The 15,651-nt window shown below is 38.0% G+C and overlaps 1 protein-coding gene across 3 annotated transcripts in view; it reads right to left on the minus strand.

The window, feature by feature from the left end:
• TMX3 (thioredoxin related transmembrane protein 3) overlaps positions 1-15,651 on the minus strand; it is a 62,409-nt gene that overhangs the window by 17,993 nt on the left and 28,765 nt on the right. For 2 of the 3 annotated variants that reach the window (XM_077810481.1, XM_077810482.1), the window contains exons 8-9: positions 14,801-14,878; positions 12,128-12,194 (exon numbers count right to left, since the gene is read on the minus strand). In XM_077810481.1, the coding sequence (XP_077666607.1) occupies positions 12,128-12,194; positions 14,801-14,878 (145 nt within the window). Of the gene's footprint in view, positions 1-3,076; positions 3,297-12,127; positions 12,195-14,800; positions 14,879-15,651 lie in introns of those variants that run through there. The other variant, XM_077810483.1, reaches the window with a different exon arrangement.

Here is a 15,651-nt window from a genome sequence, read left to right on the forward strand (position 1 = left end):
CAGTTGGGTTTAACTGTAGACATTAAGTAACTAGTACTTCTTGGCTTTGCTTTTTCTTTTGTTTTGTGGCAAAGGTACACCAGAGCCTATTTTTAACTAAATGGGACAAGGAAGAAAAAACATTTTATAAATAGGTCCCTATAACAAATGATGTTTTAGTTACATTAGATTAAACTAAAATATAGCCTAATAGGGAGGGCATTTTAGGAATATTTTGCTTGTTTTCCTACCTTGTTATTCTGTGAGGTAGGAGGACTTAAATAATTGCATAGGGAATTGAAGAAAACCTAATCCCAGACACTTACTGTTTAGATATCTTTGAGAATATCTACTGGATAATGAAAAAAAGCCCTCTAAAGCAGATATGAATGCATATGTTGCTAACCTATCTAGAGTTATTCTATAATGAGAATTTATTGTAAAATAATTAAAAGTAAATTTGTCAAATGAAAGACAGAAATTATTTTTTGAAGAAGTTCATTTTGGATTTCTTTAACCATTCACAGTTTTGTCTAAACATTCTTTTGATACAAATCAATAGCTGATTTTGAAAATACTTCACTGCTATATTTCTATGTGGCCACTCATCTGGTCTACACTGTTTTGGTGCTTTATCACCACAAATTTAAAAAAGGCATCTTAAAACTAAAATTATACTTTTCAACAATTTTTCATTTCTGTGCTGACAGCAGCAATTGATAAGATTAACCCAGTGCAGTTTAAACTTGTAAAGTTTCAGTTTTGGTTTCCATTCTCAAACAGGCTTTTGGGGAAATCCGACCTCCAAGTCTAAGCCAATAAAACAAGCACACGTAAACAGACTATTTCATTTTGGAGGAAAGCACAAAGAGGCAAAGCATTAAGGCAAGCAAAAGATTTTCATTATCCTCATCAGAAATGTCTCATTCCAGTCTACTATTAATCTTATGGTAAGTGAATATTTAAATTTATACTTTGCCAGTATGAGATAGTGAAATAAAAAAAAAGATATAATTTTATGTTTTTATTTCTGATTAAAATAAAAAAAAAAGTGTGCTCCTTTCTATGTGTCAGTCTAGGTATCTAACTTTAAAAAATGTAGGTAATATTTTTCCATTTAAAATTTCAAAATTAAAGTTGACTGTTGTCAAGACCATCTGCTAAAAACAATTAACACATTTTAAACAGCTGAATAAGGAAAAATGTTTTCTGAGTTTTGTTTGTTTGATTTAAATAAACCCGAGCACTATTAGGAAAAATGTCAGGTTAAGTAGATGCAGAAATGTCAGACAATCCACTAGTTTTATTCATAAATTTATGCTTTTTTTAGGCTAACTTCTCAAATGCATTGCAGAAAAAGCATGGATATAACTATTAAATTCAAGCTACCGAGTCAAATAATGGAAATACAGCTCAAGAGTGAAGATCAACAATTAATAGACACTTTAAAGAGGATTCACTTTAGTCTTCCTTGTGGTATCCAACAAAGGGAGACCACAGTCACTGATAGAAGACTGCTGTCTTATATGTTTTTAATCAAGAGAGTGACTAGAGTGGATATATGGACATCTGCTCATTTAATCAAAAGAATTATCCTGCAAATATCAGAGGCATTATGTTCTTCCACCACTGGAAACAAGTCTATGAAACAAACCATGATTACCACCAAACTAAGGCATGCACCTATCAAGAAATGATAAAATACACTGGCACAGTGGTAAGAAAAGTAGTGAAATAAAAACATAGGGTACTGGAAATGGGGTAAGTGTGATAATAAATTTTTGGGAGTTGGGATTTGAACTAGTTATCATATACCCTTTCCAAAATTCAGACAACCATAGTTAATACCATTGAGGATAGCAACAACTTTATCTAGAACAATCTGGAGGAAGCATTCATGGAAACTAGCAGTGGCAATGTCTCTTGAATAAAAGCCTAAAGAATTCTGAATAAAATCTGTGTGCAGACACCCTCAAGTTATCTCATGTATATTATAAAACACTTACCATTTTATAGCACTTCTGCTCCTCCTTATTGTTTTCATGTAAACAACTGACATTATTTTGCAATGTGAAATTTCTAACTTTTTTCCAATGTTTACAAAAATAAATGTTTTTTAAAAATATAGCTAAAAAGTGTAAATCTGTTCTCTTTCCTGTATATTTTTTTGATTTATTAAAGAAAGGTTACCATACCAGTTGTTTTGCAACACAAGTTGGTCTCACAGCTGAAAACTACTTTTCACACCCTGCCCTCCCCTTCTCTCCCCTCCCCACACACACTTGTAGAATATGTTATTAAGTCTAGTGGATTGTCACAATAAGTTATAGAGGTCAGTCTGGCCACGGTGGGGGAGCAGGGAGACTAATGTATTTTACAGAAAGACATTCCAAGTTACTGTTTAACACCATTTAACATGTACAGAAAGATGTTAATACTGATAAAAATAGTATTATAATTTATTCTTCTAATCATAGGTTATTACAAACTCTCATTTGATTTTACTGAATTTACAAAGATAAAATTATTTTTACATATACAATACTAGTGGAATATGATAGCTCACATACTTTCTTTTGATTACTTATTTAATTAAACGAAAATTTCAAGCTAATTAAGGAAACTCCTAAGAAATCTCTTTTTGTGAACCAGTGACATCTTTAAAAACATAGTAAACAAGGGAGATATGGCCAGCCTGACACTGCTACAAAGGCAGTTTGATGTGTACATTTTAATTTCAGGGCATACACAAAAATTTGAGGCATTTGAGCAAGTTATTCCAACTTGTTCTTTGATAGAATATTTGATAGGAGTCTTTAATTACAAACATATACAAATGGAAGGTGGTAAATCTAGAAACCGTGTCATCTCACAGAACAGAACACCTCCCCCTTGTGCAAGACATCAATGTAGCACAGACATGACTTATCTCAAGAAAATAAACTTTTTAAGATGTTTATGTTTTAGAGAGAGACTGGCTGTGTAAAAGAATGTGGGGATGTTCTTTATTTAGGATAATCAAAAGAGGAGAGATCCTTAGGATGTGTTTTCAGAGCCATAACCTAAATCACCCCCCTCCCCCCGCCTTTGCAAAGAAAATCTTTAGTTTAAATCCACACAAAGAATTTTAGAAATATCCTTGTTGAAACTGATTTATTTAATAAACATCCTGAAGTCTTCATTCTTCAAAAGTTAAGGAAAACATTTATTGATGGGAAGTATTTTGCAGAATATATTGGTTCCTTCAACACGCAAATGAAAGCCCTTGTTTTCCCTCAAATGCTTCAAATGGCAAAAGCTTCTTCTGAGATGTATATCTGTGAATATTTTGTACCTACAGTAGAACCTCAGAGTTATGAATATGAGAGTTACAAACTTACCAGTCAACCATACACCTGATTTGGAACTGGAGGTATACAATCAAGCAGCAAAGCAAAGCAAAAGGAAAAGGAAAAGGAAAAGGAAAAAGCAAATACTGTACAGTACAGTACTATGTTAAATGTAAACTACTAAAAAACCAAAGGGAAAGTTGAAAAAAATATTTGACAAGGTAAGGAAACCATTTCTGTACTTGTTTCGTTTAAATTACGATGGTTAAAATCAGCATTTTCTTCTGCACAGTAAAGTTTCAAAGCTATATTAAGTATTAAGTCAATGTTCAGATGTAAATTTTTGAAAGAACAACCATAACGTTTGTTCTCAGTTACAAACATTTCAGAGTTATGAACAACCTCCATTCCTGAAGTGTTTGTAACCCTGGGGTTCTACTTCAAATGCAAGTCTTCATATAATAACACCCTGATATCAGTATCTGAATATTAATATACTTTATATTTGATGTTATAACTGAATAATAATGTAAGAAGCCATGTGAATATGAAATACTTATATGAATTGGAGAATTAACTAGTTATCTGTCAACTTTTAAGCAACTTCTTTACCAAACTCAAGAAGAGATAAAAATCCTCCCCACCAAGATTAGATTGGTAAGAAGAGACAACACATTCTCTGATGACAAGTTAAGTTCAAAGACGCTCTTTAAGAATCACTTACGTTTAAACAGACCATTTTAAGAGCTGAAAGATCTTTTTATAGGACATAGAAGCATTTGGGCTCACTTGAATTTCAACTCATATTACACCCTAAAAGAACCAAAGGGATCTCTCAGAAAATAAACTGAACAGAGTAAAAACTTTATCTTCAAAGATGTTCTAAGAAATTCCCACCAAAAAGACAAAGGCAATATAATCCTGAAGTTGATTGAATTACAATTACAATGCATTAGGAGATCGCATATTCATAAGCTGAAGATTCATAAGCAACCAAGACTATCCCCTGAAGCGGACAAACAAATGAAAGGTGACAGAAGCTGGTATATTAATTTACTGGACCTCTTGAAATATGTGCCTTTCTCCTCCAGTGAGAATGTGGAAAAAGTATAAATTCCTCTCAATTGAGACATGCACTCCTCAGGTTATAGATTTTTATTTTTTAATCCCTAATCATATTACATTTACACTTATACCGCTCTTGAACCATTATAAAGTCACACACTCTTACACACACTTAAACTCACAGCACTCATCTTGGCACACCCTGTTCATCTCATCACATCTTCAAGACAACCCCTCGATAAGCAAGCAAACAGCAGCAACAAGACAGAAAGAAAGAAAGCCACTACATTGAATCAACACCACCTTCCAAACCCAGCACTTCTTCACCATGACTCCATTACTGAAACTTCAGCATCACTTGCAAGAGGAAGTTTGCAAAAGCACTGTCTAGAGAGTAGATTTAATATTTAATATTTCTTGTTAATTTTAATGGAATACTGAAGTGCTGCTGTAATTTAAGGTATTCCCAGCTTCTCCTGTTAAAAACCAGATTATTTAGACTATGTACTCCTGGGGAGGAGACGTGCTAATCTTGGTAAACAAATGAATAGTGGGATTTAATTTGAAGGTAAAATTCTTAATATTTAATTTGCCTGCCTCAAGACTGGTCCTTAAATGGCTTCTTTTCAGTAAGAATTAAAACCTTCAGTTTCACAGAATTTAGTTAAAATCACTTACATTTGCCCATTTATAAACTGTGTAGATTATCCATGCTAAACCAAATAAGATTCGCCAACCTTTCAAACAAAGTTTCTATAATATGTTTTATTTATTCATGATCAACTAATACAGGACTCTGCTGATTTTGGGAATAATGTACTTTGCTCTTATCTCAACTAGAGAAGATTGTGCCCACCAGAGCAGATCTTCTCTTGAGGCGTAATCTCTATTGAAAGAACTCCACAGAGAGACGTACTGAAGAGTCTGTAGTGGAAGTAACCATTGTTTATTGCTTGTGCTCTGTTTTTGTTTCTTTTTGTTCAATTATTGTCTTCCTTTCTTTCTCTTTCTTTCGTAATAAAACAGTCACAGTCTGTGCTTGTCTTTAATTGTGATGTCCCTTACAGCCTGGTAAAAATCTAAAATAGTATGAGTCATATCCCTGAACTGGCATTGAGACAATTATTAATATCTGGCCTAACATTTCTCGTTTCTCCAGACCTCAAGTTTTAGTAATTTGGGGGATAAAATTGCGTGGCGTTCAACACCTGAAAACATCCTTTCTAGCTACCACAGCTTATAGTTTTTTGTATTACAACTGGTATCCCCATGACTGCCTATTTCACCCAGCAGAAGCAGGAGGGCAGGAAGGTGGGTGGGAGATAGCTATTATATCTTCTGTGTTGATTTCTAGTCTCATCCTCTACAAATACACTAGCAGGAGCAGTAATGCTGTCCAGATACTTTCTAAACCATCTATACACACCACCCCATGACAAACTACTACTCTACTTATGTAGATTTCTAAGGGAATCAACTTCTGTAAAAGTTTTAAGCCTGATGCACCACACATTTTTTGGGAACAAAAAAAGTTTTAAATTAAATTTCTGAACTCAGATCATACAAAGAACATTACATTTTACATGAGGTCAACTACATTTAAACCTCAAAAGGGACAACATATAGTCAGCCAAATTTTAGCCTTGCTGATAGTAAACTACTGAGGTTTCAAAAGAGATAAACTGATGTCCCCATATGTACAGTGATTTCAGTACAAGGATTTTAACAAACAAATCTTTGCTGTTTCAGACTGCCTAGGAATAACAACAGTTACAGTACCTACCTTTCCGTGACTGTTGTACTTCCAGATGTGTTGCACTTGTCCACTCCACTTCAGGCGTGTGCACAACTCAGGCACAGCTGTTGGAGATTTTTCCCTCAGCAGTACTCGCTGGGGCAGCGCAAGTGCCCTCCGATGACTTGCACTACTACACGCAGCCATGCTGCCCCTGTCCCCTACCCCCTCAGTTCCTTCCTACCAGAAAGATTCAGTGAGGGGAAGGAGGGTGGGTCATGGATGGACAAGTGCAACATATCTAAAAGAACAACAGTTATGGAAAGGAAAATAACCATTTTTTTTTTCTTTGAGGGATTGCACATGTCCATTCCATTGTAGTTGACTCACAAGCAGTTCAAACTGGAGGTGGCTAACTGAACAGAGACTGTAGGACCACTCATCGAAGTCTGGAATCATTTCTAGATTAACAAGAGACGGCCTTGTGAAACAGAAACATATAGTCTGATGACCGGGCTGCCACCCTACAAATGTCCAGTATGGGTACATGAGCCAGAAAGGCTGCAGAAATTACCTGTGACCTGTTTGAGTGACCAACTGCTTTATCTGGCAGTGCAATATTAGCCAATCAGTAGCATCAACAAATAGAGATCCAAGTAAAAAGCCAAAGCTCCAACATCTGTAGTGTGGAGCTTCTCTTCCCCTTTACTGGAATGTGGCTTTGGAAAGAAAGCTGATAAATAAATTCTTTGATTAATGTGAAGATTGGAACCTATGTCATTGAATTTTGGGTGACGGCGAAGGAAAACCTTGTCCTTAAAAAAACAACTGTACAGGGAGGCTCTGATCCTAAGGCTCACAGCTCCCCTAGTCTTCTGGCTGGGGTTATAGCAACCAAGACAGCCACCTTCATAGACAGGTGTACCAGCAAACAAATCGCTAGCGGTTCAAAGGAGAGATCCACCAACTTTGCAAGCACTAAATCTAAACTCCACTGTGGAACCAACTTGTGAACCTGTGCGTATAATCTGAGCAAACCCTTTAGAAATCTGACGGACATGGGATTTGAAAAAACTCATTGGTTATCCATGGGAAGATGGAAAGCTGAGATAGCCGCCAAATAGACTCTGATGGAACTAAGAGCTTACCCCTGTTTTTTTCAGAAACATAGGATAGCCCAAAACATGGCAAATTGGTGCTTGAGCTGAGGGGAATACTTCTGTGTATGGACCAAACAGAAAAATCTCTTCCATTTAGCAAAAAAGTAGACCTAGTTGAAGGCTTCCTACTATTTAGCAGAACTTCCTGCACCCCGTTAGAGCAAATTCATTCAGAGTTTGACAGCTATGAAACATTCAACCTGTCAAGTGGAGGGCCCGAAGATTGGGATGAAGGAGGCGGCCGTGGTCCTGAGAGATCACATCCACATCTTTCAGGAGAGGCAGCATATGTCTGACGGACAGGGCTAATGGACTCAAAATCAGGGCCACACTGAGGCTGTTAGAAAAAGGTGAGCTGAATCGTACTTGACTTTGGACAGGAACAGAACCTGAAGGAAAGCATACAGCAGACATTTTGAACAGGATAGGAGGAAAGCAACTGTCAGTGAACCCAGGCTGTGACCACTCAGGAACAAAAAATGACGTTTTTTGTTTGGTCTTGTTGCAAACAGGTCCAATTTGGGGAGTGTCCCACCACTAGAAAATGGACAGGGACATATCTAGGTGAAGAGATGACTTGTGGTGACCTGAGAATGACCTGCTCATGTGGTCTGTCCGTGTGTTTTGAACTCCTGGAAAGTAAGCAGCTCTCAGGCTGATAGAACTGGCGATGCAGAAATTCCAAAGGAAAATCGCCTACTGCCATAAGTTTTCAGAACGCCCTTCCTCCGACTCCACTTGTTTACCCAGAAGATGGCTGCTGTGTTGTCTGTGAGTTTCAAAAAATTCCGCCATTTAATATTCTTAAGGAACGCCAAGCAAAATAAACGCATGGCCCAAAGTTCCCTGATATTTATATGGAGACTTATATCCTGAAAAGACCAAAGGCTCTGAGAGCCTGAAAGGGACCTAAATGAGCTCCCCAATTTAGACCTGATGCATCTGTGACCAGAGTGAGCGACTCCTGTCATAGGGCAAAAAGAACACTCTTGCAAACATTTGCAGTTTCTACCCACCAGTCAGAGAGGACAAGACCTGAGCAGGTATTAGAACTACCATGTTGACATGATGATGGGTCAGTGAGTACACCGAGGCTAGCCAATCCTGTAGTTCTCTGAGGTGTAGCCTGGCATGCTGCACCAAGTTTGAGGCAATTTTGAACCACAGTGAGAGGATGCACCTTTAGATCTAGAGTGATCACGATCCTAAGCTGTAAACCTGTGGAATATAGCTTCCTGCTGAATAGGACTACCTTTTTTCCTTTTGGGGTACAGGCCTGGTGTCCTAGTCTCTCCCTTTCATTAGCAGCAGTGACTACCAGGGATCTTGGATGATGGTGGTTATAAGAAAGCTCAAATCCTTGTGAAGAGACAGAATATCTTCTCTCCACCCTTTTAGCAGTGGGAGGCAAGGAAGATGGGAGTTGCCATAAAATTTTGACAGGTTCCAGGATAGCCTCATTAACTGGGAAAACTACTCTGGAGGGCCTTGCAAAGGCTAAAATGTCCACAAGCCTGTGTGACCTTTCTGGCACCTCTTGTAGATGGCTATACAGAGCTGCAACCAACCTTCTCAATAAGTCTTGATGAGCACTGAAACCATCGGGGGGAGAGAAGCAGATTCAGTCACTACTGCCTCACTGGGTGACATAGCACCCCGCTATGTGCAGGCCATTGATCCTTAGAGTGCTAAGTCTTGTGGCAGACACTACAGTGGGCAGGAACCCCACTGGGCTGCTGGGCATGCTCAGGTAAAGACATGAATGATCTGACCTTGGAGTCTGATGAGGAGTCCACTTCCTCAGACCACGGTGACTCCTTCAGTTCCAGAGAGACCTGTTTTGAATTTGGAGATCAGGGTTCTGCGGGATCACTGCTGAACCCTACCGAAAGGAGACACAACTGTAGAAGTCATCGGTACTGAACAATGTTCTGGGGCTGTTCTGTGGGAGCGTGCTCTTCCAATCCCGGTACTATGAGAGATTTCTGAACAGCAGGGGAAACCAGCACCAATAGTTAAGCAACTCTCTGGCTTCCTCAAAAGCTTCGGGTATAGACGGCACTGGAAAGGGCTCCTGAGTCTGTGATACCAAAAGGTGCACCAGTCTTTTGGGAATTAGCCTTCATGGGCTCCAGATTCATCAGTCCCTCTTGGCTTATGGACTGTGCCTGGGTGAACTTCTTTGAGCATGCTGCCAAGTTCTTGCCTCTGCTTGGTGCCTTCACTGTAGACTTTGAAGGCCCCAGTACCGAGGCTTCAGAAGACTTAAGTTGTTTCTTCTTAGGTACCGGTGACAAGGATCTGCCTCTGGACTCAGTCAGAACATGTTTCAGAGTAACAGCCGTGTTAGTCTGTATTTGCAAAAAGAAAAGGAGTACTTGTGGCACCTTAGAGACTAACCAATTTATTTGAGCATGAGCTTTCGTGAGCTACAGCTCACTTCATCAGATGCATACCGTGGAAACTGCAGCAGACTTTATATATACACAGAGAATATGAAACAATACCTCCTCCCACCCCACTGTCCTGCTGGTAATAGCTTATCTAAAGTAATCTTCAGGTTAAGCCATTTCCAGCACAAATCCAGGCCCTCTCACCCTCCACCCCCCCACACAAATTCACTCTCCTGCTGGTGATAGCCCATCCAAAGTGACAACTCTCCACACAATGCGCATGACAATCAAGTTAGGCCATCTCCTGCACAAATCCAGGTTCTCTCACTCCCTCACCCCCCTCCAAAAACCCACCCCCATACACACACAAACTCACTCTCCTACTGGTAATAGCTCATCCAAACTGACCACTCTCCAAGTTTAAATCCAAGTTAAACCAGAACATCTGGGGGGAGGGGGGGAGGAAAAAACAAGAGGAAATAGGCTACCTTGCATAATGACTTAGCCACTCCCAGTCTCTATTTAAGCCTAAATTAATAGTATCCAATTTGCAAATGAATTCCAATTCAGCAGTTTCTCGCTGGAGTCTGGATTTGAAGTTTTTTTGTTTTAAGATAGCGACCTTCATGTCTGTGATTGCGTGACCAGAGAGATTGAAGTGTTCTCCGACTGGTTTATGAATGTTATAATTCTTGACATCTGATTTGTGTCCATTTATTCTTTTACGTAGAGACTGTCCAGTTTGACCAATGCACATGGCAGAGGGGCATTGCTGGCACATGATGGCATAAATCACATTGGTGGATGTGCAGGTGAACGAGCCTCTGATAGTGTGGCTGATGTTATTAGGCCCTGTGATGGTGTCCCCTGAATAGATATGTGGGCACAATTGGCAACGGGCTTTGTTGCAAGGATAAGTTCCTGGGTTAGTGGTTCTGTTGTGTGGTATGTGGTTGTTGGTGAGTATTTGCTTCAGGTTGCGGGGCTGTCTGTAGTTAAGGACTGGCCTGTCTCCCAAGATTTGTGAGAGTGTTGGGTCATCCTTTAGGATAGGTTGTAGATCCTTAATAATGTGTTGGAGGGGTTTTAGTTGGGGGCTGAAGGTGACGGCTAGTGGCGTTCTGTTATTTTCTTTGTTAGGCCTGTCCTGTAGTAGGTGACTTCTGGGAACTCTTCTGGCTCTATCAATCTGTTTCTTTACTTCCGCAGGTGGGTATTGTAGTTGTAAGAAAGTTTGACAGAGATCTTGTAGGTGTTTGTCTCTGTCTGAGGGGTTGGAGCAAATGCGGTTGTATCGCAGAGCTTGGCTGTAGACGATGGATCGTGTGGTGTGGTCAGGGTGAAAGCTGGAGGCATGCAGGTAGGAATAGCGGTCAGTAGGTTTCCGGTATAGGGTGGTGTTTATGTGACCATTGTTTATTAGCACTGTAGTGTCCAGGAAGTGGATCTCTTGTGTGGACTGGACCAGGCTGAGGTTGGTGGTGGGATGGAAATTGTTGAAATCATGGTGGAATTCCTCAAGAACATGGAAGCACTCCTAACAGACTCAGATGTGCTAGATACTGTAGCCCATAGGACTGGCTTGCTAGCTTAGCCTTCATTATATTCAGCTGTAACACAAGAAACCTGCAGACCTGTATCCTGTAAGACATTAGCTTAAGCAAGTTAGCAGAAGTTAGCATAAGCGTGTTTCAGTAGGCCTGTAAGCTTTGGCATAGATAGATGTTCTAACAGTTATCCTCAGAGTTTGGGGAACTCAGTCTAGCTTACTCAATGGTAGAAGCTGGAGCTTAACGGTAAATACCTGCAGAAACGTGGAAACAATAACCGTAAACTGGCTTAAGCAAGAAGTGATGGGTATGATAATGAGTTAAAGTGGTATTAATACCTATTAATATAGGTTGACCTCAGGATAAGTACACCTCAGTATTATGTGAGTGAAAAGAATAAATTTGGGCATGGAGGAATGAGCAATAGCATAAATATTCAATATGGTGCTCAGGTCCTATAATAGGGCATACCACCATGTGGAGAGGAGTCATTTAGCATTTGGCGGCTTTCCATCATTCAACCCCTCAGCTCTACTATCAATCTTGGGTAGTGAGTAACTGGAACCATTGGATTCATTTGGCATGCCAGTACTCTACCTGTAACATGCAAGAGTACATTCGAGCAAAAAATGCAAAGTCAAATTTCAGTTGCTTCTATCTTTACTACATTTATCGCAGCTGAACAAAATTCTCACTCCAGTGCTTTATTTGTTCCGTTAAAAAAATCAGACTTACATAATAGAGATATAAACAGCAATTCTCCCTTTCTTTCCTTCACAAAGAAAAGATTATCCAATATAAACCTGGTGAATCTTTTTTAAAATTTCTCCTTCAAAAAGAATGCCTGTGTTTTGATTTCCCTCAAATATACTTTGAATATTTTGCCTGTAGGTGAACAGTACACACTTGTACTTACCATCATATACAAAGTAAGTTCCATCTTTGAAGACCACAACAGCAGGCAATTCAGGCAGTGTCACATACTAAAAGAGTGAGAGATGACTTTTAATCATCCCATGGATGATTAAGACAGGCATTTTAACTGCACAAACCTTAAACTCACCAGTCTGAAGTAAAAAACCCCTCAAATAATTAAACAGGACACTTACATATTCTCTCAGCCTTGTCTATAACATAGAAGCTTGGAAACATACTCCCTTGCTTCCCCTTTTAACAATTTTATCTTTTTTACATTCCAACTTTAAAAAAAAAATCTAATTTTATGTGGAAATTACATTTTTGTTTAAATTTCCAATTTCCTAATTTATATTAGTACTTTCTCCAGCACTAGGAACTATATTTCTTACTCAAATGCTGATGCATTCAGTGAAGAGAAAACAAAAGGTTTTTGTACATCCTATTAAAAAATGTTTTAGGAGGATGAGGTTAGTTTGACAAAGTTGTGGATTTTTAACAAGACAAGTATTTTAAATCTCTGTCTCTCCCACAAACAGGTGGCAATTTTAAAACAAAAAACATTTTCAAAATAAAAATGATGACATCCTTCTATCATACCTGAGAAAGTTAGAAACCCAGTTCTTTTTTGGCTTGTGTTACACTTCTTGGCCCCATTCTCTGTGCCCCAGGAAGCTCCACAAACGGCAGAGGTGACTAAGGCTGTCTGGGGGCTGGTTTGGTCCCTGGCGTAAATTACATCAGACTCATAAATCGGAGCTAGCAGCTTTAACTCTACCTTCACTACTCTGCTCTAGAGCAGAGGTGGGAGTTGTGAAATAAAATAGCATACAATAATGAATTAGTGCAAATGGGCAGGGTTAAAGTTTGTGAGAGCACCTTAAGTGAGAATTACATAAAATTTACACTCACCTGTTTTACAATTTGCTTATTTCCCCGTAGGATATTTAAAAAAAACTATACCTACTTGGCTCTTCTGCAGTATACTTGTGATCAAAATATCTCATAGGGCTTGGCTTTACAAATGTTAAACCTCAAAGCACTTGTGACTATATTGTAAAGTACATACAACTACAGCAAAAGAAGGTTAGGCTCTTAACCAAGTAACCTAATTTTCAGAAGTGCCATCCACCAATAAATTCCACTGAGGCTGATAAAAACTGCAAATGCTCAGCACCTCCAAAAATCAAGCCATAGGTAAATAAATATAGATTTAGAAACCTAACTTTAAAGAACATTTTTTGAAAATCTTGGACAAGTGACTTATCAAAGTTGTTACAGCGAGTCAGTGGAACAGCCGATAATACAGCCACAGTCTCCGGACTCCAGCCTCTAGACAACACTTGCCTTATAACGTCAGGAAAATAATGACGTAATGTGGTTTTTCTAGCATTTTGTATTTACAACCAATTTTATTGTAGCAATAGGCTCAGTAGGTTTTAAACAGCTGTTTTATAAAAAATAATGCTTTTATTAAAGATACACGATTTTTCAAGTCATGCAATCTCAAGTCATTTAGCACTGCAGACATAACCCCTTGACAAAACCACACCATATGGTTTTTATACACTTCTTTATGCTAGTAAAGTAGTATAACATTCAAATCCCATTCCCTAGTATCAAACACATAAAACTGCCCTTTCCCAGCTACAAATGCACGAGACTTTCCGCGTCTCAACTCCTCCTTGGAAAACCTGATTAGTACAGTTTGGCTTCCTCGGGGTTTGTCACTGGGACTCAGACAGCTCAGTTAATGAGGGACAACTGAGTATGAGAATTGGGCTTTTGCACCTGTTTCTTGGGTGGTACTTTGAAGCATCTTGGGAACCCATTTCTGGGCTGGAGTTTGGGGTGAGAGTTCCTCCTGTCCTTTCCATTCCAGGGACCATTTTTCCTCCCCAAAAACTGCTATCTATTCCCACTAGAGGAGAAAGCATGCACAGATAATTTTCAGCATACTATATTCTAAGGTTCTGAATTTATTTCTTCAATTTTGTCAAAAGCTACTAGTCCTCATTAAGGATTCAGTGAATGGCAATTCTGATTTTGTTTTCAAAAAATCATTAGTTACTAGCATAAAAATACAGCTCTTAAAAAAAATGTATTTCAGAAATGGTTATATGTAAAGTCTGGAATAACTCAGTTTTGGGTCCAAAATCAGTTTTGATAAATTAGATGATATTGAAACTAAGATTATAACAAACTGTGTTCTGCAATCCTACTTATTCTATTTAAGTTCCTATTGCACCTCAATGCCTTCTCTGAAAAAGTCACGTGGTCAGTGCAAAACAGGACCGCCTGATCAACCTAACAAATACTGCAAGAACAAAAAAAAATTTGTAAAACTTTTCAACTGTATTTCAAGCTATTATAATGAATAATTTGATAGGATTTTTCCCTCTTTTAAAGACAGAGGTTTTAATATTGCTGGTGATCAATATGCTAACACGTATTTAGAAGGTAACAGAGTATTCCGTAACTGTAACTCAGTTCCAAATCCATGTTTCTCTATGAGATTCTTTATTTAGAAATAGTTATTCATTAGAGTGATTACTATTACTGACCAGTTTTCTGTAGTGTTTGAGGTCAGAAACAGCAAGAATTAAAAGGCTACGGTTGTGCTAAATACAACTTGAGGAAGTAGAGGTTGAAGTATCTGATAAAGTGAATTTACCTCAGGTAGCACCTCTTCTGAGGCAGAAAAAAAGTATGTATAGACAATTAGTTCTGAAGCAACTTCTATGTATTTCTCCTGCAAAAATACAAACAAACAAGAGACATTTTTTAAAAATTTCTCAAATCTTGGTACAAACATTAACAGAAAAAAGTCTATCAAAATACAAACATTTTCTTCTACTTTTTTAAAAGTAAAATATAAAAAGATAATGTAACAAAATTAGAATAGAAAGCTTACCTGTGGCTCATCTGCACTACATGGCTAAACATGCCAGTGTAAAATGATGTAGCTATGTTAGGGGCATCCCTTTTATAAGTTACAAGGTGTAGAACAAGTTGTAGTACACTGGGTGTAGAACAAAAGCTAGGCAAGTAATACTGTTCTGAACCATGGTTCAGTGCCCGCATTGTTCCATTCAAACTAAGAAAAAAAACTTGACAGACCTCAACAAATCTAACTGGTTTATTTGGAGTTGTATTACAGGAGTATTCTTAGACAAAGACCATTTGAATTTTCTGTATTATGTTCACTTTATTTTGGCAGTACATGGATCTTAAACCACAAATAAATGTCTACTAATAAGTAGGGCTGTTGATTAATCACAGTTAATTCATTCGATTAACTCAAAAAATTAACGGTGATTAAAAAAATTGTGATTAATCACACTGTTAAACAATAGAATACCAAATGAAATTTATTAAATATTTGTGGATGTTTTTCTACATTTTCAAATATATTGATTTCTATTACAACACAGAATACAAAGAGTGCACTTCTCACTTTATATTATTTTTATTACAAATATTTGCACTGTAAAAATGATAAACAAAAGAAATAGAATTTTTCAA

This window comes from Eretmochelys imbricata, chromosome 2 (assembly GCF_965152235.1).
Source record: "Eretmochelys imbricata isolate rEreImb1 chromosome 2, rEreImb1.hap1, whole genome shotgun sequence".
Classification (NCBI taxonomy): domain Eukaryota; kingdom Metazoa; phylum Chordata; order Testudines; family Cheloniidae; genus Eretmochelys; species Eretmochelys imbricata.